Source organism: Trichosurus vulpecula, chromosome 4 (genome assembly GCF_011100635.1).
Source record: "Trichosurus vulpecula isolate mTriVul1 chromosome 4, mTriVul1.pri, whole genome shotgun sequence".
Classification (NCBI taxonomy): Eukaryota; Metazoa; Chordata; class Mammalia; order Diprotodontia; family Phalangeridae; genus Trichosurus; species Trichosurus vulpecula.
This window is the reverse complement of record NC_050576.1, coordinates 54,711,558-54,737,817: the sequence shown is the minus strand read 5'-3', so window position 1 is coordinate 54,737,817 and position 26,260 is coordinate 54,711,558. Positions and strand designations below refer to the sequence as shown.

The window sequence follows — 26,260 nt, the reverse complement described above, 5'->3', positions numbered from 1 at the left end:
TAATTTGAGGCCAGGCTGCTATACCACTGCAGGGCCAGGATGCTTTTCCATTGACCCTCTTCACTGCCATGGTATTATTTTATTCTTTAAGAAAGGGAAGAGATTCTTAGCCTAGAATTGGTACGGCTAGATCTATACGATAGGAAAATCATTTTGGTGGCTGTAAGGAGGATGGATTGGAGTAGGGAGAGATCTGAGGCAGGGCAAACAATTAGGAGACCATTATAAATACTCCAGACAAGTGATGATGGGCCATACATCTGAATTATGTGAGAGCAGAAGGAGGGGGGTGCGGTTAGGGGGAGGGAGGGAGGTAGAGAGAGAGAGAGAGAGAGAGAGAGAGAGAGAGAGAATGTATTCTGGCAAATAATTGGATATGGGATCTAAGTGAGAGGGAGGAGTCAAGGATGACACTGATCTGAATCACAAACCAATTGACTGGGAGGATGCTGGTACCCTTAGTGGTAACAGGAATTTTATTTTATTTTGGCAGAGGGAACAAGGGAGAAAGAATGTCCTTTTTTGGACACATTGAGTTTGAAAATCTATTGGAGGGACAGCTAGGTGGCACAGTGGATCAAACTTGGGAGTCAGGAGGACTCGAGTTCAAATCCAGCCTCATTCAATAGCTGCATGAACCTAGGTGAGTCAAGAAAGAAAGAAAAGGAAGAAAGGAAGGAAGGAACGAAGGAAGGAAAGAGTCTATAGGACAATCAGTTCAAAACGTCCCATAGGCAGTTTGTGATGCTAGCCTTCAGTTCAGCACAGAATCGAGGGCTAGACATATAAATTTGGGGAGTTATCTGCAAAGAAATAATCGTGAATCCATGAGAGCTAATGAAATCACCAAGTAAAAGGGTATATGTACTATGACCAAATCTTTGGGTGCAACCACAGTTAGTGACATAAAGATCTAGAAAAGGAGACTGAGAAGGAACAGTTACACAATTGGGAGGAAGACTAATCAAAAATAGCTTCACAAAAACCCAGAGAGAAGAAAGCAACCAGGGGAATAAGATGGTCACCAGCCAAGGTCAGGTCAAGGCAACCAGCATTTATTTAGCACTTACATTGTGTTCCAGGCACTGTTCTACATACTGGGGATATTTTTAAAAGGGAAATTTAGTCCCTGCCCTCAATGAGCTCACAGTCTAATGGGGAAGACATCATACATACACAAGATAGGTACAGAGTAAAGCAGATGTAATTTTAAGGGGAAGACATAGGTGAAGAAGCATGAGAACTAAGAAAAGACTATTAGATTTGACAATTAAGAAATCATTGGTAAATTTGGAGAGAGCAGTTTCCGATGACTGACGAAGCAGAAAGCCAGACTATAGTGGGTTTAGAAGAGAGGGAGAGGAGAAGTCTAGAAGCTGAGGTTAAACAGCTGATGAGTGCAGTTTTGAACAACAGAGTATTAAGAGTCAATTGAATCCTGTCCACATAGTTTGTGTTACATGTCCAGGTGCCACCTTGTCCTTCAGGTGGTATAAAAAGGGTTCATACTCTCTGTGGCTGTCAATCAGTCAAGCTCTAGATAGCAAGACAGTTTATTCTCTTCATAAAGCCCCTGGTTTTTTTCATTTCCCTACAGTCCTTCCCAGGGTATCTGGACCTGGCAGGACATTATCAGAGTAGTGGAAGATGAATCCAAATTTATAAACAAGAGATCCATTCTTTCATTCATTCTCTGGGTAATTATTGAATATCAGCTAGGTGCCCAGCATGAAGCTGAGTGCTGTGGAGAAAAACAAAGAATAGTATTTGAACATGACCTTGAAGAAACAGTCTCCAAAAGGAGACACAACAGACAGAGAGAAAGTTAAGTAACCTCATAAGGCAGTTTATGTAAGTGTCTCCAGCTAATGGCACTTCAACACCAAAGGCACCAAGGGATAGAGAGGGGATCATGAGTAGTAGGAACGTTCCTCAACAGTAAGTCTCTGGAGTCAAGTCCTTAGCCTAGATCTGCGCCTTTGACAAATCGAGCTTTTGGGGCCTCAGTTTCCTCATCAGTAAAATGTGAACATTGGAACAGGTGATTTTTCAAGTCCTTCCCACACCTAAAATCCTACAGCTGAGGTCAGATCTTACAACTATGCATTGCAAAGGGACAGATTTCAGTTCTGGGTAAGGAAAAATCTCCTCATGATCAGAAGTATCCAAAGGGGGAAGGAGCTGCTTTGGGAGGTTTCCCCTCCCTGAAGATTCCCAAGCAGGGAGGAGATGGACACTTATGAGTGATGTCTTAAAAGGAATTCCTGTTCAGTTACAGATGGGACTAAATGATCACTGAGACCCCTTCTGACTCTGAGACTCTGTGAGCTGCTGGCAATATGACATACAGCAGCACAAAAGAGAAAATGCTGCCTATATCCCTTCCCACAGAGAATGGGAGCAACAGGTTGTTTTTTTTTCCCTTAGCAGTGTGTGTGACTCAACAATCTCGAGTTTCTCCTTTAGACACAAATTTGATCATGACGAACTTGGAGCCATGACCTGGGAAAGGAAATAAAAAGTCATGAAGAGCTGTCAGAGCTACAAGGGAGGCTGCCAATCTCATTCTGACCAGCAGAGTCGTTGCTAATGTCTGATCTCCAAATTGCTATTAACCTAAGCTTAAAACTAGACAAGGAGGCTTGGCCCATGGTTTTGGTCATTGACAATGAAAAGAGCAAAAAGTAGCACTGTGGCCTCAATGTCTTTTTTTTGTGGTTGTTTCTTTTTTTAAAATAAGTTCATTTATTTTTAGTTTTCAACATTCACCTCCATAAGTTTTAAATTTTCTCCCCCCCCTCCCCTCCCCCTCCCTAAAGATGGCATGCAATCCAATATAGGCTCTACATATGCATTCCTATTAAACATATTTTCACATTAGTCATGTTGTGTAGAAGAATTAGAATGAATGGCAGTAACCATGAGAAAGAAAAACATAAAACAAAACAAAAAAAGAAAATAGTCTGCTTCGATCTGCAATTCAGACTCCATATTTCTTTTTCTGTATGTGGATGGTATTTTCCATCATGAGTCTTCATGGCTTCAATGTCTTGATAAGAAAAGCCAGTAAAGGAAGTTAGACATGGAGAGTGGGTTCAATGCTGGACTTCAGCTCAGAAGAACGTAGGTTCAAATGCCTCCTCTTACACTTAATAACTGTAGGACCCTGGGCAATCTATCAATAAGCATTTATTAAATATTTACATAGGCATAGGTGTAGGGGAGAAAAGGTAGGTTGGGGAAAATTGTGAGCAGTTTTAAAAGCTAAACAGAAGAGTTAATGTTGGATTCTAGACATCATAGGAAGACACTGAAATTTACTGAGTATGGGAATGACAGAGTCAGTCAGAACAGGGCTTATAGTAAATCACTTTGGCAGCTGTGTGGAGGATGGAGAGACTTAAAGCAATATAATTAGGAAGATGATGTAATTCTCAGAGCTTCCTTTAAGTCCCAAATAAAATCCCATCTTCCTCAACCCCTCTTACTTCCAGCACCTTCCCTCTGTTAATTATTTCCTATTTATCCTGTCCACTGCCTGCTTTGTATAGACTTGCTCGAATATTGTGTATCCCCCCTCCCCCTGAGGGCAGGGACTAGTTGGTGTTGGGTTTGGGTTTGTTTTGCCTCTTTTTGTATCTTCAGGACTTAGCACAGAGTGTGACACATAATAACCACTTAATAAATGTTTATTGATTGCTCAATTCAGCTAGAGGTGATAAGGGTCTGAACTAAGAGGGGTAGTATGAATAAAGAGAAGGGGTTATATGTGACACATGGTGTGGAGATCAAAATAGCAAGATCTGGCAACTGGCTGGAGATGCGAGACAAGTCCCTTCCCTGCTCAGAATCTGTTTCCTTGTTTATAAAATGGCACATAAAATCTATAAATGCCTTTTCATTCATTCCAGATCTTTAAAAATTAGTGTAGAAGAAGCAGCCTTCAGCGTTTTGGTGAGTCAGTGGAAGAAAATGTCCCAAATCATAGGACAAAGGGAAGCTCCTCAAGTTCCCTCTGCTTGTATGACCTTGAGAAAATTTCTCAACCTCCCTAGTTCATAAGTTTACTCATCCATAAGATGAAGTTGTTGAACTGCATGACCTCTTAGGTCCCATCCAGTTGTGGATCTGTAATCCCATGTTGTCTTGTTTTAACTAGACAATAAATTCCTTTAGGGCAGAGGTTATATTTTCTTTTTCTTCCTTCTTTTTCTTCCCTTCCTGTCCTTCCCAAAGAGCCTTTAGTACTATTTCCAACACACAAATCAATCTGATTTAATGTTGCTAATTGGCCAGCTGTTCCGTCAATTTTTTTTCTGGTTGGAAGAATTCCTTCCTTTTTTCTCATATCCACAGGGTAAGAAGTCATTCTTCTTTCTACCTCCCTTATCCTAGTCAAGGCTCTTACTGGCCCTGCTCTGAACTATTGCAACAGATGCCTAACTTGTCTAGCTGCTTCTTGTCTAGCCAAGATCCTGCCAGGTTAATATTCAAAATCAATCAATCAAAATTTATTAAGTGCTTACTATGTGCCAGGCACTGTGCTAAGCAGTGGGCATACAAAAAAAAAAGGCAAAAAACAGTCCCTGCTCTCAAGGAGCTCAGAATCTAATGGGAGAGCCAACAACTCTATACAAAGCATTCTATACACAGAATAAATAGGAAATAATTGACAGAGAGAGGGGCTGAGAAAGGCTTTCTGTAGAAGGTAGAATTTTAGTTGAGACTTAAAGGAAGCCAGGGAGGTCAGTAGCTAGAGCAGAGAGAGATCTTTCATTACCTTTCTTTCTATCCTCTTCCCGACTGTAAGTCCAGAAAGGGAGAGAGTGATTATTCAGAGTAGTAATAATGTTTGTCTGCCATTCTTGTTAATGACCTGAATGAAAGCACAGAGAGGCACATTTGTTAAATGTGCAGATGACACAAAGCTGAAAGGGATGACCAATACATTAGATGACAGAATCGGGATCCAAAAAGCTCCTGGAAGGCCATAAAAATGGGCTAGATTTAATAAGCTTAAGTTTACTAGAGACAAAATATTATGTCCTACACTCAGGTACAAACATGTCAACTGTACAAGCACAGGATAGGGATGATGTAGCTAGAAAAAAAGGTCATGTGAAAGACCTGGGGCTTCTAAGGGACAGCAGGCTCAAGAGTCAACATTGTGACATAACAGAAAGAAAAAAAATACCAGCCTAAAATCAATCTTTGGCTGTGTTAACAGAAGCAACATTCAGAATATTATTAACAGAACTGTGTTAACAAACCATTGCTTAGAGTCAGGTAGGTGGCCCAGTGTATGGAAAGCTCTTGACCTAGGAATCGAGAAGACCCAAATTCAAATCCACACTCACACATTTATTTACCAGGTTTGCTCCCCAGACAAATCACGTAACCTCTGAGGTTCCCACATAAGCCTCAATTTTCTCATCTGTACAATGGGATAATAAAAGCACCTATGTCTTAGAATTACTGTGAGGATAAAATGAGATATCTCTCAAGTGCTCTGCAAACTCTGAAGTACTATATTAATGCCAAATATTATGTTTATTATTATTATTATTATTGAAGGTAACAGTCCCACCATGTTCTCTACCCTGGTAAGACTCATCAAGAATATCCCATTTCTTTGGAGACATCATATTTTAGGGTGGACATGGGCACACTGTCCAAGGGAAGGTGACAGGACTGGAGGCCATATCACCCAAACATCAGCTCAGGTCACTTGGCCTGAAGGAAAGACTTTTAGGATACCAGTGGGCGAGGTGCGGCAGCTACCTCCCAGCACCCAAAGAGCTCTCGTGGAAAATGTATTTGACCCATTCTGCTTGACTCCAAAGGACAGATGTGAGAGTAATGAAGTTGCTGAGAGGCTGATTTTGGCTCAATCTACAGAAAAACTAGCAATTAAAGTTATCCAAAAAATGGAATGGGCTTGCCTTACAGAATCCACATGGAGTCTTCAAGGGGAGGCCAGATGCCCACTTGTCAGAAAGGTAGTAAAAGAGATACTGCAAAGGGGCTGAATTAGGTGACCTCTGAATTCTCTTTCCACTCTAAGATTCTTAATTCTATGGATAGATGGAACATTCAAAACCAACCATTTGATCAAGAGGCTTCCTGATCAACTGAGATTATAGACCCAGTAAATGAGCTCAACCCACCTAAAAATCAGTGCCTGTAAATGTTCTCAAGGGAAAAATACAATTCTTATCTAGGGCCTCAGGGGAGCTGGGATGTTATGGCCCTGAAGGAATCATGATAAAAACCAGGACAGACTCAGAATCTTTTTAAGTTCAACATTAGGTTAGAAAATTTAGGTGCCACTCAGTCTAGGACTGAGAAGATATAATTCATATGTACCTTGCCATGATATGTTATTTCTGAATCTGTACATTCTCCTTTCCCTTACAAATAAACCCTAAAAACCATACTCTTATGGTCTGGATTACGTGGAGACAGACCAATAGGATGGAAAGATGAGAAGTGATGCTAGAGATAGTACCAGGAGAGAATTGAGGCAGCAGAAGTGGTAATTGGGGTTAAGATTGAAAAACCTAGAAAGCAAAGGCCAAACCAAGTTAGCTTAGGTTTCAGGGGTTAGTCAATAAGCATTTATGAAGTACCTACTGTGTGCCAGGCACTGTGCTAAGCACTAGGGATACCAGAAAGGCCAAAAACAGTCTCTGGTCTCTAGGAACTAGAGACACAAGACACTTGAGCTGAGTTCAAAGATCAGGCAGACTTGAAGAGAAGTGAAATATAAAAGCCTTGGGGATGAAAGCAAACTCCCCTGTGCTGCTCAAATTAGAAAGAAACTAAAGACCCAGAGCTGGATCCTTCAGAGACCCTCCACTCAACAAGATAAAATTCAAACTTTTTGCATTTCAATAATCTGTCCCTGGTTTACTTTTCCCAACCTACTACTACTAGACATGAAACCTCAACCATGAGAGCCCCAAACTGGCCTCCATCTTGTTCCCTGGATATTCTATTGATATTCCCACCATTACACCTTCACTCTCACTTGACTGGCATATCCTTCATGTTCAAAGGCCCAGTGAACCCTAAACCATCTCGACCCTGAGGGATTAGTGTCTCCTCTCAAATCCCGTGGCACTGAAATCCCATGCCATTCTTTCCGAAATTATTCTATGCTTTGTACACTTTCTTCCTCCCCCACCTAGTAAGTTCCTCATAAACAGGTACCGTCTCTTATATTTCCTTTATCACAGAGACTGACGGTGTTGTGATACAGTAGCTACTCAATATATATTAAATTTTAATATTAATTAGTGATGATCACTCCCATACCTCATCATGGTATGGAAGTGACCCCAAATCCTCAAAGGGTATGACAAGAAAGTAGAATATTTAACAGATGTTTACTCGTCTCTGAAGACTTTGGGTATGGGCCTGGCAACCTGGCATCCAAGGACCAACTAAGGTAAATCAGAAAGATTTATCACCTAGAGGCTCACTACCACATGTGAAGAATTTTTTGTTATTGTTTTTGCCACAGCAATTCCAGGATACCATCCACTGAGGCACAAAAGATAAAAGGGCTGCAATCCATACTAGTGGAATGAATACCCACACGGATGGAATTTCTTGATATATTCAAGATCATGGTATCATGGTCTCTTTTTGTTCCCAAGACAGTTTTAGTAAGTCCACTTAGTTTTCACATGATTTCACATAGCAGAGGCTCAAATTTCTGGATAAGTAAGCAAAGTACAAATGGTTTTCTAGCTAGATTTTGCCAGTATGCCAGGGTAGATGCTCCCAAGAAAAAGGAGATCCCAGGGTTACAGCAGCTGTCTCTCAGGCTACCCACTATTTCTCATGGCCTGGCCTGGTCCATTCAGGCCTTAATCTGCCCCAGTGGCCAAACTCACCCTAAATATTATGGCTAGTCCAATACAGACCAAGGACTTTCCTCCAGTTTCCTGAGGATCCAACATTCCACTACAGCCACAAAGCATGCCTCTGATTCCCTGGTATATTAGACAGGTTCCCCAAACCCACCTTTCCCCTGCAAGCTGACCTCAGTGGCAGAATGCCAGGCCCAGGCCTCTGGCCACAGAGCCTTCCTATCATCCCCATTGTAACATCAAACAGATGTAGTATCTAATTATAGTCTTTGACCTTGATGCTACAGAGACCAGCCCACTTCAGCCCCATGACTCAGCTCCACCCTAAAGTAAAGCATAAGGTGAATAAGAAAGGCTCTGGTTTAAGTTTTCTTTCAGTTTTTCAGTCACTTAACCATTACTTGCCTCAGTTTCCTTATCTGTAAAAATTGGGATAATAATAGCACCTACCTAACAGGGTTGTTTTGAGGATCAAATGAAATAACATATACAAAGCATCTTTCAAACCTTAAAGCACCATAGAAATACTGTTGTTATGACCATCATCATCATCATCAGGCAGTAACCATATGAAAGGGCAGCTGGGTGGTGCAGTGGGTAGAGTGCCCAGCCTAAAGTAAGAAGATTCATCTTCCAGAGTTCAAATCTGGCCTCAGATGCTTACTAGTTTTGTGCCCCCAGGAAAGTCACTTAACCCTGTTTGCCTCAGTTTCCTCATCTATAAAATGAACTGAAAAAGGAAATGGCAAACCACTCCAATATCTCTGCCAAGAAAACCCCAAATGGCATCACAAAGGGCCAGGCACAACTGAAACAAATCAACCACAACAACCATATGAAAATCTGTGCATCAGATAGTTTAACATACTTCCTTAGGGAAGGAGCCTCAGCACATCCAAAGATCACATGCCTTATGCTCCCCTTAAAATATAAAGAAAACAGAAAGCAACATGCTCAGTGGTTTTAAATACATATACCAGAATTAATTTATCCAAATGAAGTTTGCCCTTCAAAGTAGTCACCATGAGGCACTGTTCATATAGCTCCTTGCTCAAAGCTGGCATTTAATAAAAGTCTATTGAATTAATTCATGTCTGAACCAAACGGAGCACCAATGATGCTACCTCAGTAAAAGATGTGTGGAACCCCATCTTTTGGAATTGCCTCCAAGGTGTAACTTGCTGAGTCATATCCTCCCCCACCCCTTCCCCCAAACTGTCACCTTTCCATACTTCATTTTTGTGTTGTTTTGGTTAGTAAAAAAAAAATCCCTAACATGTTCAACCACCTTATTCACTAACCTTGCCTCCAAATGCTACTTGGCTATTTACAAAAATCAAATCCACCCTCAGGGATGAAGATTTGTCGTCACTAAGGATACTCAAAAGAATGAGCTTCATACTCTGAAGACCATTTCAAAAGGGAAGCTCCCCAAATGTTTTGAGCATCATTCGATTAATGATGTTAGCTCCTAAGACAACCACTTTGAAGAGAATAACACACAGACATACGTTAGGTATATTTGTTTAAAAATCGATTACATTGCTTTAAAATCAGTCACCTTTCAAATAAGAACAGAAAGGACATTCAATCTAACTCAATTTAGGTTCCCAGGTAACTTTCCTGAATGAGAGGGAGATTCAACATCAAAAAAGAAAAAAAAGGGGAGGGTAGAGAGAGCTGATCCTGGAGAAGATGGGTCCATAGAATGTTCTTTGTAGGGGAAGACACAACATTCTTATTTGCCCATCAGAACTGGAAGAGTCACAAAACCTGACAAGTTAAGAATCTCAAATTTCACATTAAAAAAAAATCATATGGAACTAATAGAACCATCCAGCTGACTACTGTTCCACACTTGACTGTGTGACTTTTGGGCCAGTTTACTTGACCTGTCTAGGTCTCAGTTTCTTCAACACTGAAATCAAGAGGTTGGCCTGAATGGCCTCTAAATCTCTTCAGCTCTTGATCTATGGCCTTTAATCTATGATGGTCATTGACCTCAGCACCATTTTTTAAAATATATCCAATGGAAAGGAAAAAATCTTTATCAACAAGAATGTGGACAATGTGATGTGACATAAATAAGGCTAGAATCTTGGAAGGACCTCAGATACAGTTGGATTTTTAAGTTTGTCTTTTTTTTTTTTTTTGCTTTTGTTTTTAAAGCAGACATAGAGAAAAGGAAAGAGGAAATATGTCCTCAGAGGGCATAGGGAACTGGGGGAATCTAGTACAGCCTTTGAAGCTGTTTAGCTCAAGTGGTTAAGGCATGATGCCAATGAGGTCAACATTAGGTATCTGTTAGGAAAGGGAAGAATACAGAATGAAATCAGTACAGTTGCTTTTGAGGAATCTTATGGAAAGCTGCCTTAAAAGAACCCAGAATTAAAGCCATCTTCTTTGGGTTATATGCTACATCTTTATTTCAGTCTCAGTTCCTGTTGGAACCTCAATCCCATAGCTACAGGTTACAAACACCACAATTATAAGCCAGACTGCTCTCAAAAAATGTACTAATAAAGTATTCAGTACAACCCATCCCTATGGCTGGGGGAAATAAAAAACTTTCCAAGACCTAGTCTGTTGGGCACAGTGACAAATATTGGTAATACCTGTTCCTGGGGAGGTTAAGGGTAGTGGATTACTTGAGCTCTGGAGTTCTTAGCTGCAGTAGGGATAAAACCTACTGCTAGGTCCAGAATTAATGTAGTGAGCCCCCAGGGTGTTGGGGTGGGGGGTGGGGGAGGAAGGGACACTCTAGCCAGCTACCTAAGGAGGGTAGAACTGGCCAAGGTTGAAAATGAAGCAAGTCAAAGCTTTTGTGCTGATCAGTTGTGAGATCAAGCCAATGAGTGTCCACTATATTTCCAGCCTAAGGGAGATATGGAGACCCAATCTGAAAGAAAGAGAAGGGGGGGGGGATGGAGGGGGGGGGGAGGAAGGAAGGAAAGAAGGAAGGAAGGAAGGAAGAAGGAAGGAAGGAAGGAAGGAAGGAAGGAAGGAAGGAAGGAAGGAAGGAAGGAAGGAAGGAAGAAAGAAAGAAAGAAAGAAAGAAAGAAAGAAAGAAAGAAAGAAAGAAAGAAAGAAAGAAAGAAAGAAAGAAAGAAAGAAAGAAAGAAAGAAAGAAAAAACAAAAAAAAGGGCTGGTCCTAGTGAAAGTGGGTCAATAGCAGGCTCTTTGTATGGGAAAACATAGCATTATTTTACCACTAAAGTTGGGAGTAAGAGCCACAAAACCCATCAAGAAGTTAAGAATCTCAAATTCCGAGTGGGGAAAAATGAAATGGAATGAATAAACCATCCAGGAAAAGAAAGAACAACAAATCTCTATAGATGTCTTTCTTACAGTCTAAACCCCTCATTTGGGACTCTACCCATTCACTGTCTGGTAAACTTTTACTAGGTATCCTGTTGTATGCAATATGTCTTATCTCCCTAACTGGCCTACAGTTTGATTTTTAAAATTCTATTCCTTAATTTTTAAAATTAAAAACAATAACAGAGTTGTCCTACAAGGTAGATTCCCTACAGCAGATTTACAGGAGAACAGGGACATAAACGGAACAGGATGGGCAGGGTGGGTTGCAAGCTATATGTCTGGAGGGACCACCTACCTTTCTAAGACCACAGATCCAACTAGGTCTCCACCCAAGTATTCCCTAGAGTGCCCAGAATGTGGTAGGCATTTTGGAAAAGAATGCTGATCAATAGATTGATTTCCTAAACACATGCTTAGAAATGAAGGTACCCACCCATATTCTGAGATCTGGGGAATGATCCTAAGAAATGTCTAAAGAGAGATCTCATCTGTGAGATGTGAGAGGAGATAGGTAAAAAAGGATGAATGTGAGTGAAAGAAATATCTCCAAAAGGGGAGGGGAATGAGGGAAGGAAAGAATTTGGGACTGAAATTTTTTTAAAAATTAAAAGAAAGATCTCCAAAATAGTGCAACATGGACTCACTCTCCACTCAAATTTTCCCCGAAACCCAAATGTTAAATGACTGACAAGGCTTACCTTCTGGAGGGGAAGGGTATGAACCAAGAAGGAAGGGAAGAGTACAACATATACACAGAGAAGCAAATGCAAGATTATTTTAGTTGGGTACCAATAGCGGGAGGAGTCATGGAAGGCTTCCTGTAAGAGGTGGAAACAGTAGAGGTTTGAAGGAAAATGACCTGAAAATTTCCCACAACCCAATCTAAGACTGCAAGAAACAGCAAAATCAAATTTAAAAAAAGTAAAATAAAACAAAATCACAAGTGGGTCCCATCATGGGGGGAGGGGCATAAATCTATACCCCCAAACAAGGAAGAGATCGGCTGAAATGACCTTAACAATGAAAATGAAAACACCTGGTCTGCCTCAACCCAGAGGCAGCAGCTTCAGTGTGGTCAACACTGGAGGCAAAAAACAAACAAACAAAATAAACAAAACATAGAGAAGCCTGTTTGTCAATGTAGTTACAGCACAAGTTATGTGTTTATAGGAAACAGAGCACCAGAGCGAGCTAATATGTCATCTGTCACTAGACCCACAGGAGACATTAATCTTTCTCTCAGTGGAAAAACAATGTTTCCAAGCGAATACCTCTTCCCATTCTAGGAAAAAAATCCCAAAATAAAAAGAGGATTTGTATTTGGAAAGGGGAAAAGAATATAATCAAGTGACTTTTCCACAATTTCCAGTTCAAAAGCGAGGGTCCCATTTAGAAAGTGAGTCAACATTTGTAAACTGTCTATGACCAAGACCAATGATCTCCAGAACTTTCTTGATTGTAGATTAATATCTGTAAAAAATGTTGAGCACAAAATAGGTGTATTTGCTTATTTATAAATTATATACATTTATTATTGTGCTATTCATTAGATAGCTTATGAAACTTACACCAAAAATGGAAGTTTAAAAAGGATGATAAAAAGATGAAATAATATTTGATCCTAGACTTAATAGTCACTGGGTGGGGGGGGGTGAGGGGGGGGGGTTGGGGAGAAGGGTAATGGTTACACACTCACTTTAAGAAAATCACATTGGCAGCTGTGAGAAGGATGGATTAGAAAGGGAAGAAACTTGAGACTGGGAGACTCCTGCACCAGGAAGCTACTGTAATAGTCAATGCAAGAAGTGATGAGGTTCTGAACTAAGGCCCATAAAAGGAGAGAAGGGGATAGATGTGAGATGTTGAAGAATAAACAAGATAATTTGGTTACTGAATGGATAGGGGAGGAGGGAGGGAGGAAGGGAGAAAGAGAGAGGAAGAAAGAGAGAGACAGAGAAAGAGAGATGTAGTATATCGCTCTCCAAAGTGAGTGGCTTTGAATTCAAAGTTCTTCAAATTTAGCTCTCCATATGATTCCTCAAAAACAAACCCACTTCAACTTTTCTGGCATTCCTTCCCTTCCTAACAATCAACACTAGTTTCTGCCATCTCTTCATGATTGCCTATGGACCAACATCCAATCAAATAAAGCATACTCGCCTATTTGCACATGATGCTTTCTGTGGTAGATTCAAAGACCAATAGGAAGTCAACTATAGTTCCTGTCCTCCACAGAGGGGCTTAGCACCATGCCTTTAAGGTAAGATACAACTCTCCAGCCTGGCATTCAAAGACCTCTACAGAGTTCAGGTGACATCCCCTACACAAGGACTTCGCTGGTGCCATTCAATTGTTAGTATTTTCTCCCTCTTGAAATTACTTTGTATTTACTCACTTATGTGTATATAATGTCCCCACCCCACCCCCAGCAGAATATAAGCTTCTAGAAAGCAGGGAATTTGTTTTGTTTTGTTTTGTAATTTTACACAGTAAATACTTACTAATGTTTGCTAGGTTACTGAATTATAGAATTTGGAGGAGACCTTAGAAATCATTTTGTGCTTGGACTTAGGCTCAGTCAGGAAATACTTTGCTCAAAGTCACATAAATAGTAATCTTGATGAGCAGAGATTGAGGCCAGTTCTTCTCACTCAAGACTGGATGAGTCTTTCCAGTACAATAATCAATCAATAAACATTTATTAAACACCTACTGTGTGCCAGGTACAGTGCTAAGTGCTGGGGATACAAAGAGAGGCCAAAAACAGTCCCTGCCCTCAAGGAGCTTACCATATATTCAGCAAGCATTCCTTGAGTGCCGACTATACCCAGTGCCTTAGGAAACAAGAAATATGAAGTAGTCTCCCTGTCCCTAAAGCCTGCCACCAGATGTAAAGCATATTGCCAAGGTGGGAATGCTAGATCAATATGCAAATAAAAAGAATTCTTTAAAAATCAGTAAGCTCTAATTAGCTAGCTTTACTGTCTCAGAGAGGGAAGAGGGGAGGAAGGAAGGGATAGAATTTGGAAATGGAAACTTTAAACAAAATGTTTAAAATTGTCTTTATATGTAATTGGGGGGAAAATATTTTTAAAAGGAAATCTTAAAAATCAGCAAGCTCTGATTAGACAAAATAGAAGAGAAGACTGAGGACATATAAGCAGATCTTTGGTAATATTTACTGCAGGTGTTCCCTCAGGCCCTTAGCAGTCAATTTCTGGTCTTATTCAACATTTGGGTGGTGGGGGTGGGAGGGTTAGAAAGAGGAAGGGCAACATTGAAACACAAACCTATATAAAGTATCAGAGCTTCGGGAGGAATGAGGTGACCTTTTTATCTCAGTAGACACTCCAAGAGATGTTGAAAATGGTCCAGATGGATTTAAATCCACGCAGGGAAATGCAAAGGAACTCAACAGGAATCAGTGTAAAGGTAATGCACACTGGTAGAAAATGCCTGAACTGCTCTGGCCCCCAATGGGCACTTACCTTGCTGGAAGTGGAGTCTTAAATAGCTAAAAGCCAGATGCTCTGGAGCTTCAAAGGAAACAAGATGCTGAATGTGAGAGAAAACAGAAGTACCACAAGATAACAATTATTCCCAGGTGGTAGAGGGGTGGGGATGGGAAAGGAAGAAGTCTTCTGCTCAGATTATGAAGGTTTGAAGAAATTATTTCTTATAAGAATATATAATTTATACATAATCTTATATAATTTAAATTATATATAATATATTAAATAATTTATATAGTTTTCTTATAGGAATATTATACAAATATAATAAAAATGTTATTTTTCCAAAGACAAGAAAGGCAAATAAAGATTGTTCCAAGGCTGGGCAGTAAATATGACATTACTTTCTATTCTGAAAAAACTAAAAGGTTAGAGTGATATGATGGTGAAATACATTAAAAATTATCTAACACCTTGCTAACTTTTCAGCTCCTAACTCTAGGCCTTTTAGACTAACTGTTCCTCATGTTTGGAATGTACTCCAGGCAACTAGGGGACACAATGGATATAGCTCTGTTCCTAGACTCAGAAACACCTGAGTTCAAATCCAGCCTGAGACATTTACTAGCTGTATGACCCTGGGCAAGTCACTTAACCCCTGTCTGCTTCTTTTGCTTTATTTATAAAATAGGGATAATAACAGCACCTACCTCCCAGAGCTGTTGTGAGGATCAGATGAGATAAATATTTGTCAAGCACTTTGCAAGTCTTAAAGCAAGATACAAATGCAAGATATAAAGCCATCATCATCACCATCATTATTACATGGCTGAGCCAATATTAAAATCACCTGTAGCTAGAACTTAAGGCATTTGATCACATTCCTGGGGCCACCAACTTAGGTCCTAAAAATTAGTTATAACATATCAAGAAGAGAAGAAAATTCAGAAGACCTTAAATAAAAAGTGAACAGTTACGACTCACAAGAAAACATCAGGCTGTGACAAATTTCTCAAGAAGAACTGTACAATATTGTAATGATGACCAACTATGAAAGATTTGGCTACTCTGATCAATACAATGATCTGAGACAATCCAAAGGACTCATGATGAAATATGCTATCCACCTCCAGAGAGAGCTCTGATGAACTCTGATGTAGACCAAAGCATATTTTTTTTTACTTCTTTTACTTCCTTTTTATTATTTTTCTTCTTTTTTTGCAACATGTTTAATATGGAAATATATTTTGCATGACTTCACATGTATAATTAATATCATATTGCTTGCCTTCTCAATTGGTGGGGGATGAGCAGGATTGAGGAAGGGAGAGAACTTAGATCTTAAACTTTAAAAAAAGAATAACTGCACAGTACCTTAAATAAATCTGAGATTTTCAGCATTCAAAAATATTCAAAAATTATAAGCCTGTTTTACTGCATAGATCATAAGTGATCAGAGCTAGAGAGGGGCTCATCCAAGGTACCTGGTTTACAGATGAGAACATTGAGGCCCACAGCTTATTAGGGATTAGTGACTTCCCTTTATCCAATGAAAACTCTTCCTATACAGTAGATCCAAGCTGTCATAATAATTACATTCTTTTTAAGCCACTGCCAGAAACACAATCTGGGCTGGACTGACCATGGGTCTGACCTAGGATGGCAATTCCTGTGTTCCAGTGATGTTGAGAAAGTCAGTTTTAGAAGAAGATTTTATCTATGCCCACAATTAGGCAGAAAGGTCTGATTTCCCACATAAGAGACACCGTATGTAATGTCAGCAGCTTAAACTTTGTCCTACCCCTATCTTCACCAACCACACCAAGAATATATTTCAGAAAGAGACCCCATTGCTTTTCATTATAAGAGATTCTTGAGAGGGAACTCCCTACTTCCATGGAACTCCCCCACCCACTCCAAAGCAGAAGCTATATAGGTGGTGTTTAAGTCTATGCTGGCATATATGTTCAATAAACCAAAGGCAGCCTACATGGGATGGCAGTCTAGCTGTTCTGAAATCCAAGGCTGAGTCACCACTCCAGGTTTTAGATGGCTGGTAATGCTGTATAGATCATATAGACTACATTATGGGAGGCAGGAGAACCTGGCAGGGGAGCAGAACAGTTCTCAACTTTACCAGGTCCACCAGCCTGCAAAATCACTTCAACACGTTAAAATAGGTAAGCCACTTTCAGAGCTCCTACAAGCAATTGTGGCCTTCATTCAACAAATCTCTATAGAAGTGAGTGTATAATCATGAAAAGAGTGCAAGGGTTTAGAATTAGGAATAAGGAGGATGGAAATCTCACTTGTGATGCTTATTAGCCCTTTTGGCATGGGCAAGTCACTTAACTTCTGAGCCTCAATTCCTCCATCTATCAAATGGGAATGATAATGCCTGTATAACTGAAGATAACAATGCCTGTACGCCAATAATGCCCCAAAACCAACCTCACAAAGTTGGTGGTGGTTTAAGCGCTTTTTTAAGCCTTAAGACATTTTGTGGTAAGAAGACAGCCCCTGTCCACAAAGAGCTTACAATCAAATGGAAGGAGAGAAGGCATCCACAAAGAAGGAGGAAGCCAGGGAAGTAGGGGCGAGGAGAGCGCTGATAACTCGGAGGATAAGGGAAGGCTTCATAAAACATATGGGCCTTGAACAGACTTGAAGGAAGATGAATAAATGCCCATTATTATTATTAAGGCAACTAGGAGGTACAGTGGAGGTACAGAGCCTTGGACCTGGAGTCTGGGAGACCTGAGTTCAAATCTGATCTTTGTAACCCTGGACGAATCCTTTAGCCTCTGCCTGCCTCAGTTTCCCCATCTGTAAAATGGGAATAATAATAGTGCCTCTCTCGCAGGGTTGTCTTAAGGATATAATGAGATAATATTTGTAAAGAGCTTTGTAAACCTTAAAGTGTTATATAAGTATAAACATATAATATACAAATTTATGTATATTATTATTATTAATCACCTTTTCATTTACTAGAGAACAAAGTAGCAAAAAGGGTATGTATGTGTGTGTATATGTGTGTGTGTACATGCATACATATATGTATATGTATATATGTGTATATATATATATATATATATACACACACACATACACAGATAGACACATAGGACAGATGATAAAGGATAACTTGACGGATATGCAGCAGAGAGCGCTACAAGTTTAGAGGGGGGAATAGCCAGAGAAAGCTTCACTGAGAAAGGATTTGAACTGATCCTTGAAGACATAAACAGTGAGATAGGTAGAAGGGAAAGAAGGCATTCCTGACTAAGAGAACATGATGAACCACAGGATTTTAGACCTCAAGAAGAAGCTAAGCCAGCCTCTTCATTTTACAGATGAGAAAACTGAGACCCAGAGAAGTTAAGTAAATTGCCCAAGGTCACACAGCTAATAAATGGCCAAGTCTGGTAAACGAATCCAGTGCCTCTAACTCCAAATCCAGTATGCTTTGCCATTTTATACACTGGCTTTCAAGGGACTAAAGGTACGGGGGTGGTAAGAATGATCATAACATCTTCAGGGAACTGTAAATCTGCAGGACAATCTCTACAGCAACCTAGGAACCCCCTCCCTGCCCTCCCTGCCCAAGACACAGGAAAGAAATCACAAGGCAGTACTACAAAGTCCCTGCTGCCACCTTCTGAATGGTCTGAGAAAGATACCTAGCTAAATAAAACTGATTCCACAGTGGTACATGAGAAGGGAGACAGGATCCAAGGTGTTGAGGCCATTTGGAGCTTACTACTCAATAAATAACACCTGCCAATGAACAAAGCACTGGTACAGAATATAAAATATAGTCTTGACTGCAGATGCCAGTGGAAGCCTCCAAGAGCACCACCTCTCCTTCCCTAAGGTGAAGACTGGATGGAGCCTATCACAACAGCCTTCTCAGGATGGCCCTGAGCAAGGAACTATAGAAAGGAGTTAAATGGGGATGGGCATCAGGGGGATGCCATTTTGAGACACACATTAGAAGCTGCCACAATATTGATCAGACCCAGGAGACTTTATGGCAGTCCCTGCAACCCAGGTGACCTTCAAGCATGGCTGAAGTCTGAATCTGAGTGGCCAACACTGGCATCACTGCAGCCATCACTCATCTTAAGCTGCCAGGCCTTGGGAAAAGAAGAAGCTATTTTCAAACTACACATGGCAAAGTTAGGGCATATTTGTGCATTATCACAGCCTATGTTGGGATCAAGGGGGAGGAGGGAAGAGTGAGGTTTTGATTTAACCCTGCACTCCTAACAAGTGAAGTCCCAAAACCATGCCTATGAATTAGCTCTCCCAAGGCATGGAAACTGGCCAAAGGAGAAACTTTCCCCTGCCTGAATGGATCCTGCCATTCCTTTCCCTACCCCAAGAGATTGTAGGCTCTTAGAGAACCGGTGCTAAGTATCTTAGGCTACTTGGTCCTTTCCTAGAACCTAGTGAATATAAGAGATGCACAAGAATAATAGCTGATATTTATAAATATCAGCTATTTTAATATTTTAATCAGCTGTTTTAAGGTTTGCAAAGTACTTTACAAATACTATCTCATTCTACCTTCACTAGGACCAGGGGAGGTAGGTGCTATTATTACTCTGTGCTCTTTGGAGAAGTAATGCCTTTGATTCTGCATTTCAGTTCCATTCTAACTCAGTCCTTAAATACATGGGCATCTGGTACCCAAAAGGTACCTTGCTTTTATTGCTTCGTTCAGTTGTTTCAGTCATGTCTGACACTTCGTGACCCCATTTGGGATTTTCTTGGCAAAGACAATGGAGTGCTTTGCCAATTTCCTTCTCCAGCTCACTTTACAGAAGAGGAAACTGTGGCAAACAGGTTTAAGTGACTTGCCCAGGGTCACAGAGCTAGTGTCTGATGCCAGATTTGAACTCACGATGATAAGTCTTCCTGATTCCAGGCCTGGACATCCTGACTCCACTGAGACATCTAGCTGCCCCCAAAAGAGTACCTTGATAGGCTTACAGATGTAGGATAGAAACTCCGAGAATTGTGACCAAGACCCCCAAAGTCAGCCTTGGCTGATAGGCTACAAATACTAAGGGAGGTCTAGGTCCTACTTCACAGAATCATAGGCTTAGAGTTAGAAGAAACTTCAGAGATTATCTACCTCAACCTATACAAGAGCAAGAATTCTATGCCTAAGAAGTAGTCATCCAGGCTTCATGTGAAGACCATCAGTGATGGGGAGCCCACTACACATCCCAAAGCAGCCCATGTCACTTTGGAAAAATTAGGATTTTTCCCCCTTTACATGGAGCCTAAATCTGATTCTCTGTAACTTCTACTACCTAACTAGTTCTCTCCTATAAGGCCAAACAGAACAGTCTATTCTCTCTTCCATATAACAACTCTTCAAATATTTTAAGATATCCATGCCCTGCCAAGAAATCTCTTCTCCACACTGAATATCTCCAATTTTTTCCATCAGTTCTGGGTCAGAACTACCACCCTCCAGATCATCTTCACCTGGAACTGCATCAAAATGTTGACTTCCTTCCTTTCTGCCCTCTACACAAAACCTTTGCCCTACTTACTACATCATGTCCTAAGGATTTCTCCCTATTCGATCTAGTAATGCAGAAGCTCTATCCACTCTCCTTTAGTATTGGAAACACACACACACACACACACACACACACACACACACACACACACACTAAGCCATAGCCCCTAGGCCCCCTAGACTGCCCAAGGTCAATGACAAAAAAGATTGTGTGTTGGGTCCTTAAGGGAAGAAATGAGATCTGCAAGCCCTAAGAAAGCCTCTACCTTCCTGTATCCTAGTTGGGATCCAGTGCAGACTACTCAGAGAAAAAAGAATTAAAAGAATCTTTCAAATCTATCACCCATTCTATCTTTCTGTAAAAGCATTGGAAAGACAACAAACTGCCCCCAAAGAGATGTCCAAGCCAAATGAAATCTTGGCCATGAAAAGAAATCACACCTTACAGTGAAGGGAATCTGTTCAAGAGTCCAAGCCACAAGAAAAACTAAAACCAAAAAATCCTTATACAGCACATCCTAAGGACCTGAGCAAGTCTATTCTGGGAGAAGACAGATGTTTCTCAGCCTGCAGGATCCGATACAAGACAGTGCCATAGTTAAGATCAGGCCATGAGGCGGTTCCACTACAGCAAGCTCAACAAAACCAAGAATTCAGCTCTGTTCTCGTCCAAAGCCTAGGACTGGTACTGGGGGAGAAAAACACTACCACCACCATCAGGGTGCTGCTACCAGAGACAAAAAACAACAACAACAACAACAAAAAAAGATAAAAGTCTCCAGAAAGCCCAGGCGGGGTTGGAAGACAGGAAAGTAGTATCAGGACAAGTGAAAACCCAGTCCACACAACTGACACCTGGGGTGACGATTCACAGATGAAACATGTCAGCATCTCATGCATAGAGTCATGAAGAAAAAAAATGGAACAAAGAAAGGTAGAAAGGTGCTGTCTGGCAAAAAAAAAAAGGGGGGGGGCGGGTTGACAGGAGCGGTGAGGGACGACGTGAGTGAAGGAGAAACGCTTTACTTTTGACTTGTCACATTGTTAGGCACATAGTAGGCACTTGAATACGTGCCAAATTGAACCTTATCGCTCACAGGGAAAGAAATGGAAACTACCGGCTTGTGACAGAGATAGAATGAAATTCAAGAAACTTTGGGCTGAAGATCAGTAACAAGGCAACTCAAGTGAGAAACCTCCTGCCCCTGTGATTACTAGAAGAAATCCCATCACCGGAGCCACTGCCAAACATTTCCTGGGGCATCATTGGACTCTAAGGAATTTTCACACAGTCACCCAAAAGGGCATGAACCTGTAAAGAGGATGGAGGAAGGAAGGTGGGGAGGGTCGTTCCTCTGAAACAGTGGAACGGGATGACTCTGGGGTCTTAAGACTCAACTCAGAAAACTCCAGCTTTTCTCTCCAGGTCAGCAAGTATGGCAGCGGATACATCGCTGATGAGCAAGGCGAGTGCCCACACCAACCCTCCCCCACCTTTTTTCCTTCTTTCTTATTAATCACTGGCACTTGCAAAAAGGGGTAGAGTCAGGATGGGTCTTTCAGACCTTCAAAACTGAGGCAACCCTTGAGAAGTAGCTGGGATATTTGACCAGGTCACAAGCACGGCTTGGGGGCGTGGGGGGGAAGCCCCTGAACCTTATGCTAGGGAAGAAGCAATTTCCTCATTCAGGAAGTATGCATTTCCCTTTTGAAAGTCCTTCCTCCAAGCACCTCTTTCCCATCGGAGCCCCATAGGTAAATAACACCAGAAGCAGTCCCCTGCCCTCACAGCCTGGCAGGTACCTTGGCAGTCTGATGGTTGGGTCCCGTAGGAAGGGGGCCCTAGAGTAACAACCCACGGTGAGGTGGGGTCGCCGGAGAGAGGCGGTAATCTGCAGTCTCCAGTTTGCAGGAGCTGCCATTCTCAGAAACAGGGTTGGGAGAGAGCCGAAGTGACATCTCTCAAACTTTGCAGCGGAAAGTTCCCAGTCCGGGGTAGAAGACAGCCGGTCGTTATGCAGAAGAGTCACAACGCACCCCCCCCCCCCCACAACCGCCTCCCCCGCTTACACACCAGCCTCCCTCCATACCACAGGTGGGCCTCCATAGATTGGTTCTCCCATCACATGCCCCGAGTTCCAGCATCCCAGTCCATATCCCACACCCTCACCACTGCTCCAACCCCCTCACCTTGGCCTCAAAGCAGATGCCATGCTGGAAGGCGTCCTCGTTATGGAGGGGAATCCGCAGGTCGTGACCATCGTCCACCAGGTTGTACTTGGTTTTGCTGGGCATAGTGACCCCAGCGAGGAGGAGGGGGCTGAAGGGAGAAGGAGGGTGTCCCTCTCCTCCGGCGAGGTGGGCTGCGGCAGGATAGGGGGCCGAGGCGAGGGAAAAGCTGGGAATGGGGGGCGCGCAGCGCCCAGTTCTGGAGCCCGGCAAGCCGCGGGCGCCTCTAGCCTTGCGGCACCGAGCAGCGCCCTGTGCGGAGGGAGCCGACTCCTGGAGCTGCGCGAGGAGCCGAGTGGGAAGCGGAGCAGGAGCAGGACAAGACTGTGGTGGCGGCGGCCGATCCCAGAGACAGGAGCGGCGGCGCGGGGGCCATGCAATTCCTGCTGGGGAGCAGGAGCTGGAGGACTGGGACAGGGACTAGGGCTGGGGGGAGGAGGAGGAGAAGGAGGAGGAAGAGGAGGAGGAGGAGGAAGGAGAGGAGGAGGAGGAGCAGCGATAGCGGCAGCAGCAGCAGGCGGGAGCGGGGTCCGCGCGGAGCCCCCAAGGCTGGGGGAGGGGAGGACACGGACCCACCCCTCCGGCAGCGGGAGCCGGGCGCAGCTCCTGCCCAGGATCGGGGACAGGGACAAGGAAGGCGAGGAGGAGGAGGAGGAGCAGGAGCAGGAGGCGGAGGCGGAGGCGGAGGCGGCGGCGCGGGCGCCTGTCACCGAGACGAGACGCGGGATCTGCCACCCAGCCAGGCGAGCAAAGCTGAGCCGAGCCGCTCCTCCCGCGCGGGGCGGGCTCCGGGCCGCGGCTCCTCCCGCGGGGGCGGGCTACCGAGCGCCCGGCGACTCCGCCCCCGCCCCGGGCTCTCCCGGCCAGCGCCGGCCTGGGCTGGGCCGGGCTGGGCAGGTGAAAGTCCCCGCATACGCTCGGAGCCCGAGACGCGGACCGCCCCGGAGATGGGGTGGGGCGCCCACTTGGTCGGGACAGCCCGGAGCCCCTGAAGGGGAAGTGGGGAGGCCACCTTCCCTGAGAACTTCTTCCTGGCCTGAGCCTGAGAAAGGGCTGGGTTTGGGGTTTGGTGGGGTTTGTTTTGGTTTTCCCACTTTGCTCCAAATGGTGTGCTGGACCTGATCTATAAAAATAGATAAAACGTTTTCTAGGTAGGTTGGGGAAGAAGGGGGAACCAAACATTTTAAGCATCCATTATGTGCCAGGCGCTGGACCAGGCGCTTTGCAAATATTATTTTATTTGACCCTCACAACAACCCTGCTAGGTAGGTGCTATTATTATCTTTCTTTTACAATTGATGACTGAGGCTGACCGAGGTTAAGCGATTTGCTCTGGGGTCACAGAGCTAGTAAATTTCTGAGGCTAGGTTTTGAGGAGAAGGGGTAAGTGAGAGAGGGAGAAGGAAATGGGGTGCAGAGGGAGGAGAGGGAGAATGAGATCGAGAGAGAGGAAGAGAGAGAGGGAAGGAAAGGGAGGGAAGATGAGAGAGAAGAAGAAGAAGAAGAAGAAGGGAAGGGAAGGGAAGGGAAGGGAAGGGAAGGAGAAGGAAGAAGGAGAAGAAGAAGAAGAAGAAGAAGAAGAAGAAGAAGCTGCAGCCCATATATTATTATATATGATATACAAGGTGTACCAAAACTCTTAATGCACTTCCAAGCTTTAATAACATTAGTAACATTAGTTGCTGAGGTTATCAGGAAAGATGGCGTTTTAAGCTTTAAGAGCTTAAAACTGCAGTAACACTGTTGGGACACCCTATATTAAATCAAGAACCTCTTTGATGGCTAGTGCTCTGAAGGGAATCACAATTCTTTTCACATCTCTGAAAAAATGTCTCTAGTTAACCATCCCCTCCAGCTTCTTCCTCCCAAGCCTTATCCCATTAATTACTTCTCACTTCTTTCTCTCTGCCTGCTCCTTCTCATGCACCCACAAACATAGTCCAAATCTCCCTATCTTCACATGAAAAAATAAATATAAACCCCTTGGGGAGGGACAGCATGGTGCCATGGAAAGATAAGGACTTTGAAATTAGAGGATCCAAGTTGAATCCCAACTCTCACTTATGACCTGTGTAACCTTGAACAAGTAACTTAATTTCTCAGGGCCTTAGTTTTCCCATGGGTAAAATGAGAGATCCAACTAGATGAATTCTGAGGTCCTTCCCAGCTCTAGATCTGTGATCCTTTCTTACAGCATTCTTGCTGTGTCTCTTGCTCTCAGACCTTTCCTTGACAAATCAGGCTAGCCTCTAAGCTGCTGCTGACCACTGAGTCCTTTGTCCCTTATGATCTGGCTTTTCTGACCCACCTCTCTATTCAAACTGCTTTCTCCAATATCACCAGTGCCTCAAAGTCTAATGCCTTTTTTTTTCAGCCTTTTACTAGCAATTCCATCGGACAAATGTTTATAAAGCACCAACTATGTATGTGATACATTGTTTTATACTGAGAAAATGGACAAAAACAAAATAAGCTCAGCCCTCTAATAATTTCTGTTTTACAAATGAAACTGAGAGCCCAGAAATAATCACTTCACACTTGCTAATTGTAGGTGTTTCCCAAGATTCTCACCTTTGATCCTCTCTATATTACAGTCTCCCTTGGTAAACTCATACACTCCCGGTTTGAGAGTGTATATGGATAAGTGACACAGAATTTACCTCCAGCAAAGACCTCTCTCTCTTGAAAGACCCACTTTTCCAACTGTCTGTTGGGCATATGCCCAGACAGATTCCTCAAACTTAGCAGCATGGTACACCACATTGGGAGCCAGCAGACTCTAGTTCTGCTACCTAATGCTACCTAGAGAACCTTTGGTAAATCTCTTGTCCTATCTGGGCCTCAGTTGCCTTATCCATAAAATAAGGAGGTTGGTCTAGATCATCTTTAAGGATCTCTAAATCTGAATATTTGCAAAACTATCTTCAACCTATCAAAACCATTTTTCCCTCCTCACTTTCATATGTCTATTAATGATACCACCATCCTCTTAAGCAGGTTCGGGTTTTAGTCAATGAATACATATTTATTAAACATCTAAAATAGCCCCTGCCCTCAAGGAGCTTTATTTCAATGGGAAGGATTATTTCAATCTGGGGGAATTTTTATTTCAATGGGGGTGGGTGGGGGGAATATATATGTATGTATGTGTGTGTATGTGTGTGTGCAAATATATGTCAATACATAAGTACATACATACATACATTTATCTAAATACATATATGTAAATACAAATTATATAGAAAGTTAACATAAAAGAAGTTATATCTTCACTTGAAAATAAAATGAAATTTAATTTAAAACCAAAAATCTGAAGTTTTTTGGTTTTGTATAAAGTAATTTATTTTACTTTACATTTACATTTTAAACTATTATATATTACATATGAAACATTATTTAAAATATATATTACTTTATAATTTACTTTGTAAAATAAATTTCAAGGGTGGAATACTAATAGCTGAAGGTATCAGGAAGGACCACATTTGTTGTTGTTCAGTCGTGTCCAATTCTTTGTGACCCTCCTTGCAATTTCCTTGACACAGATACTGGAGTGGTTTGCCATTTCCTTCTCCAGCTCATTTTACAGATGAGGAAACTGTGGCAAAGAGGGTTAAATGACTTGCCAAGGGTCACCCAGCTAGTAAGTGTCTGAGGCTGGATTTGAACTCAGGAAGAGTCTTCCTGATCCAAACCCAGTGCTCTATCCACTATGGTGCCACCTATCTGCCCTAGCTGTCCCATTTTAGGAGACAGCAATTAAACTTGTTTGTCTTTCCTTCTCAGAGAGGACCGTGACCTCAGGAAGATGATGCCATGACTTGCAAATGAATTGGACTTA

General features: G+C 42.3%; 1 protein-coding gene across 2 annotated transcripts in view; it reads right to left on the bottom strand.

Moving 5' to 3' along the window:
- The window catches only part of LOC118846264 (nitric oxide synthase 1 adaptor protein), a 392,781-nt gene extending 369,751 nt beyond the window's left edge, over window positions 1-23,030 (bottom strand). For both annotated transcript variants that reach the window (XM_036754593.1, XM_036754594.1), the window contains exon 1: window positions 22,381-23,030. In XM_036754593.1, coding sequence (XP_036610488.1) covers window positions 22,381-22,485 — 105 coding nt within the window. In that variant the 5' untranslated portion in view covers window positions 22,486-23,030. The remainder of the gene's footprint in view (window positions 1-22,380) is intronic.
- Window positions 23,031-26,260: the final 3,230 nt, after the last annotated feature.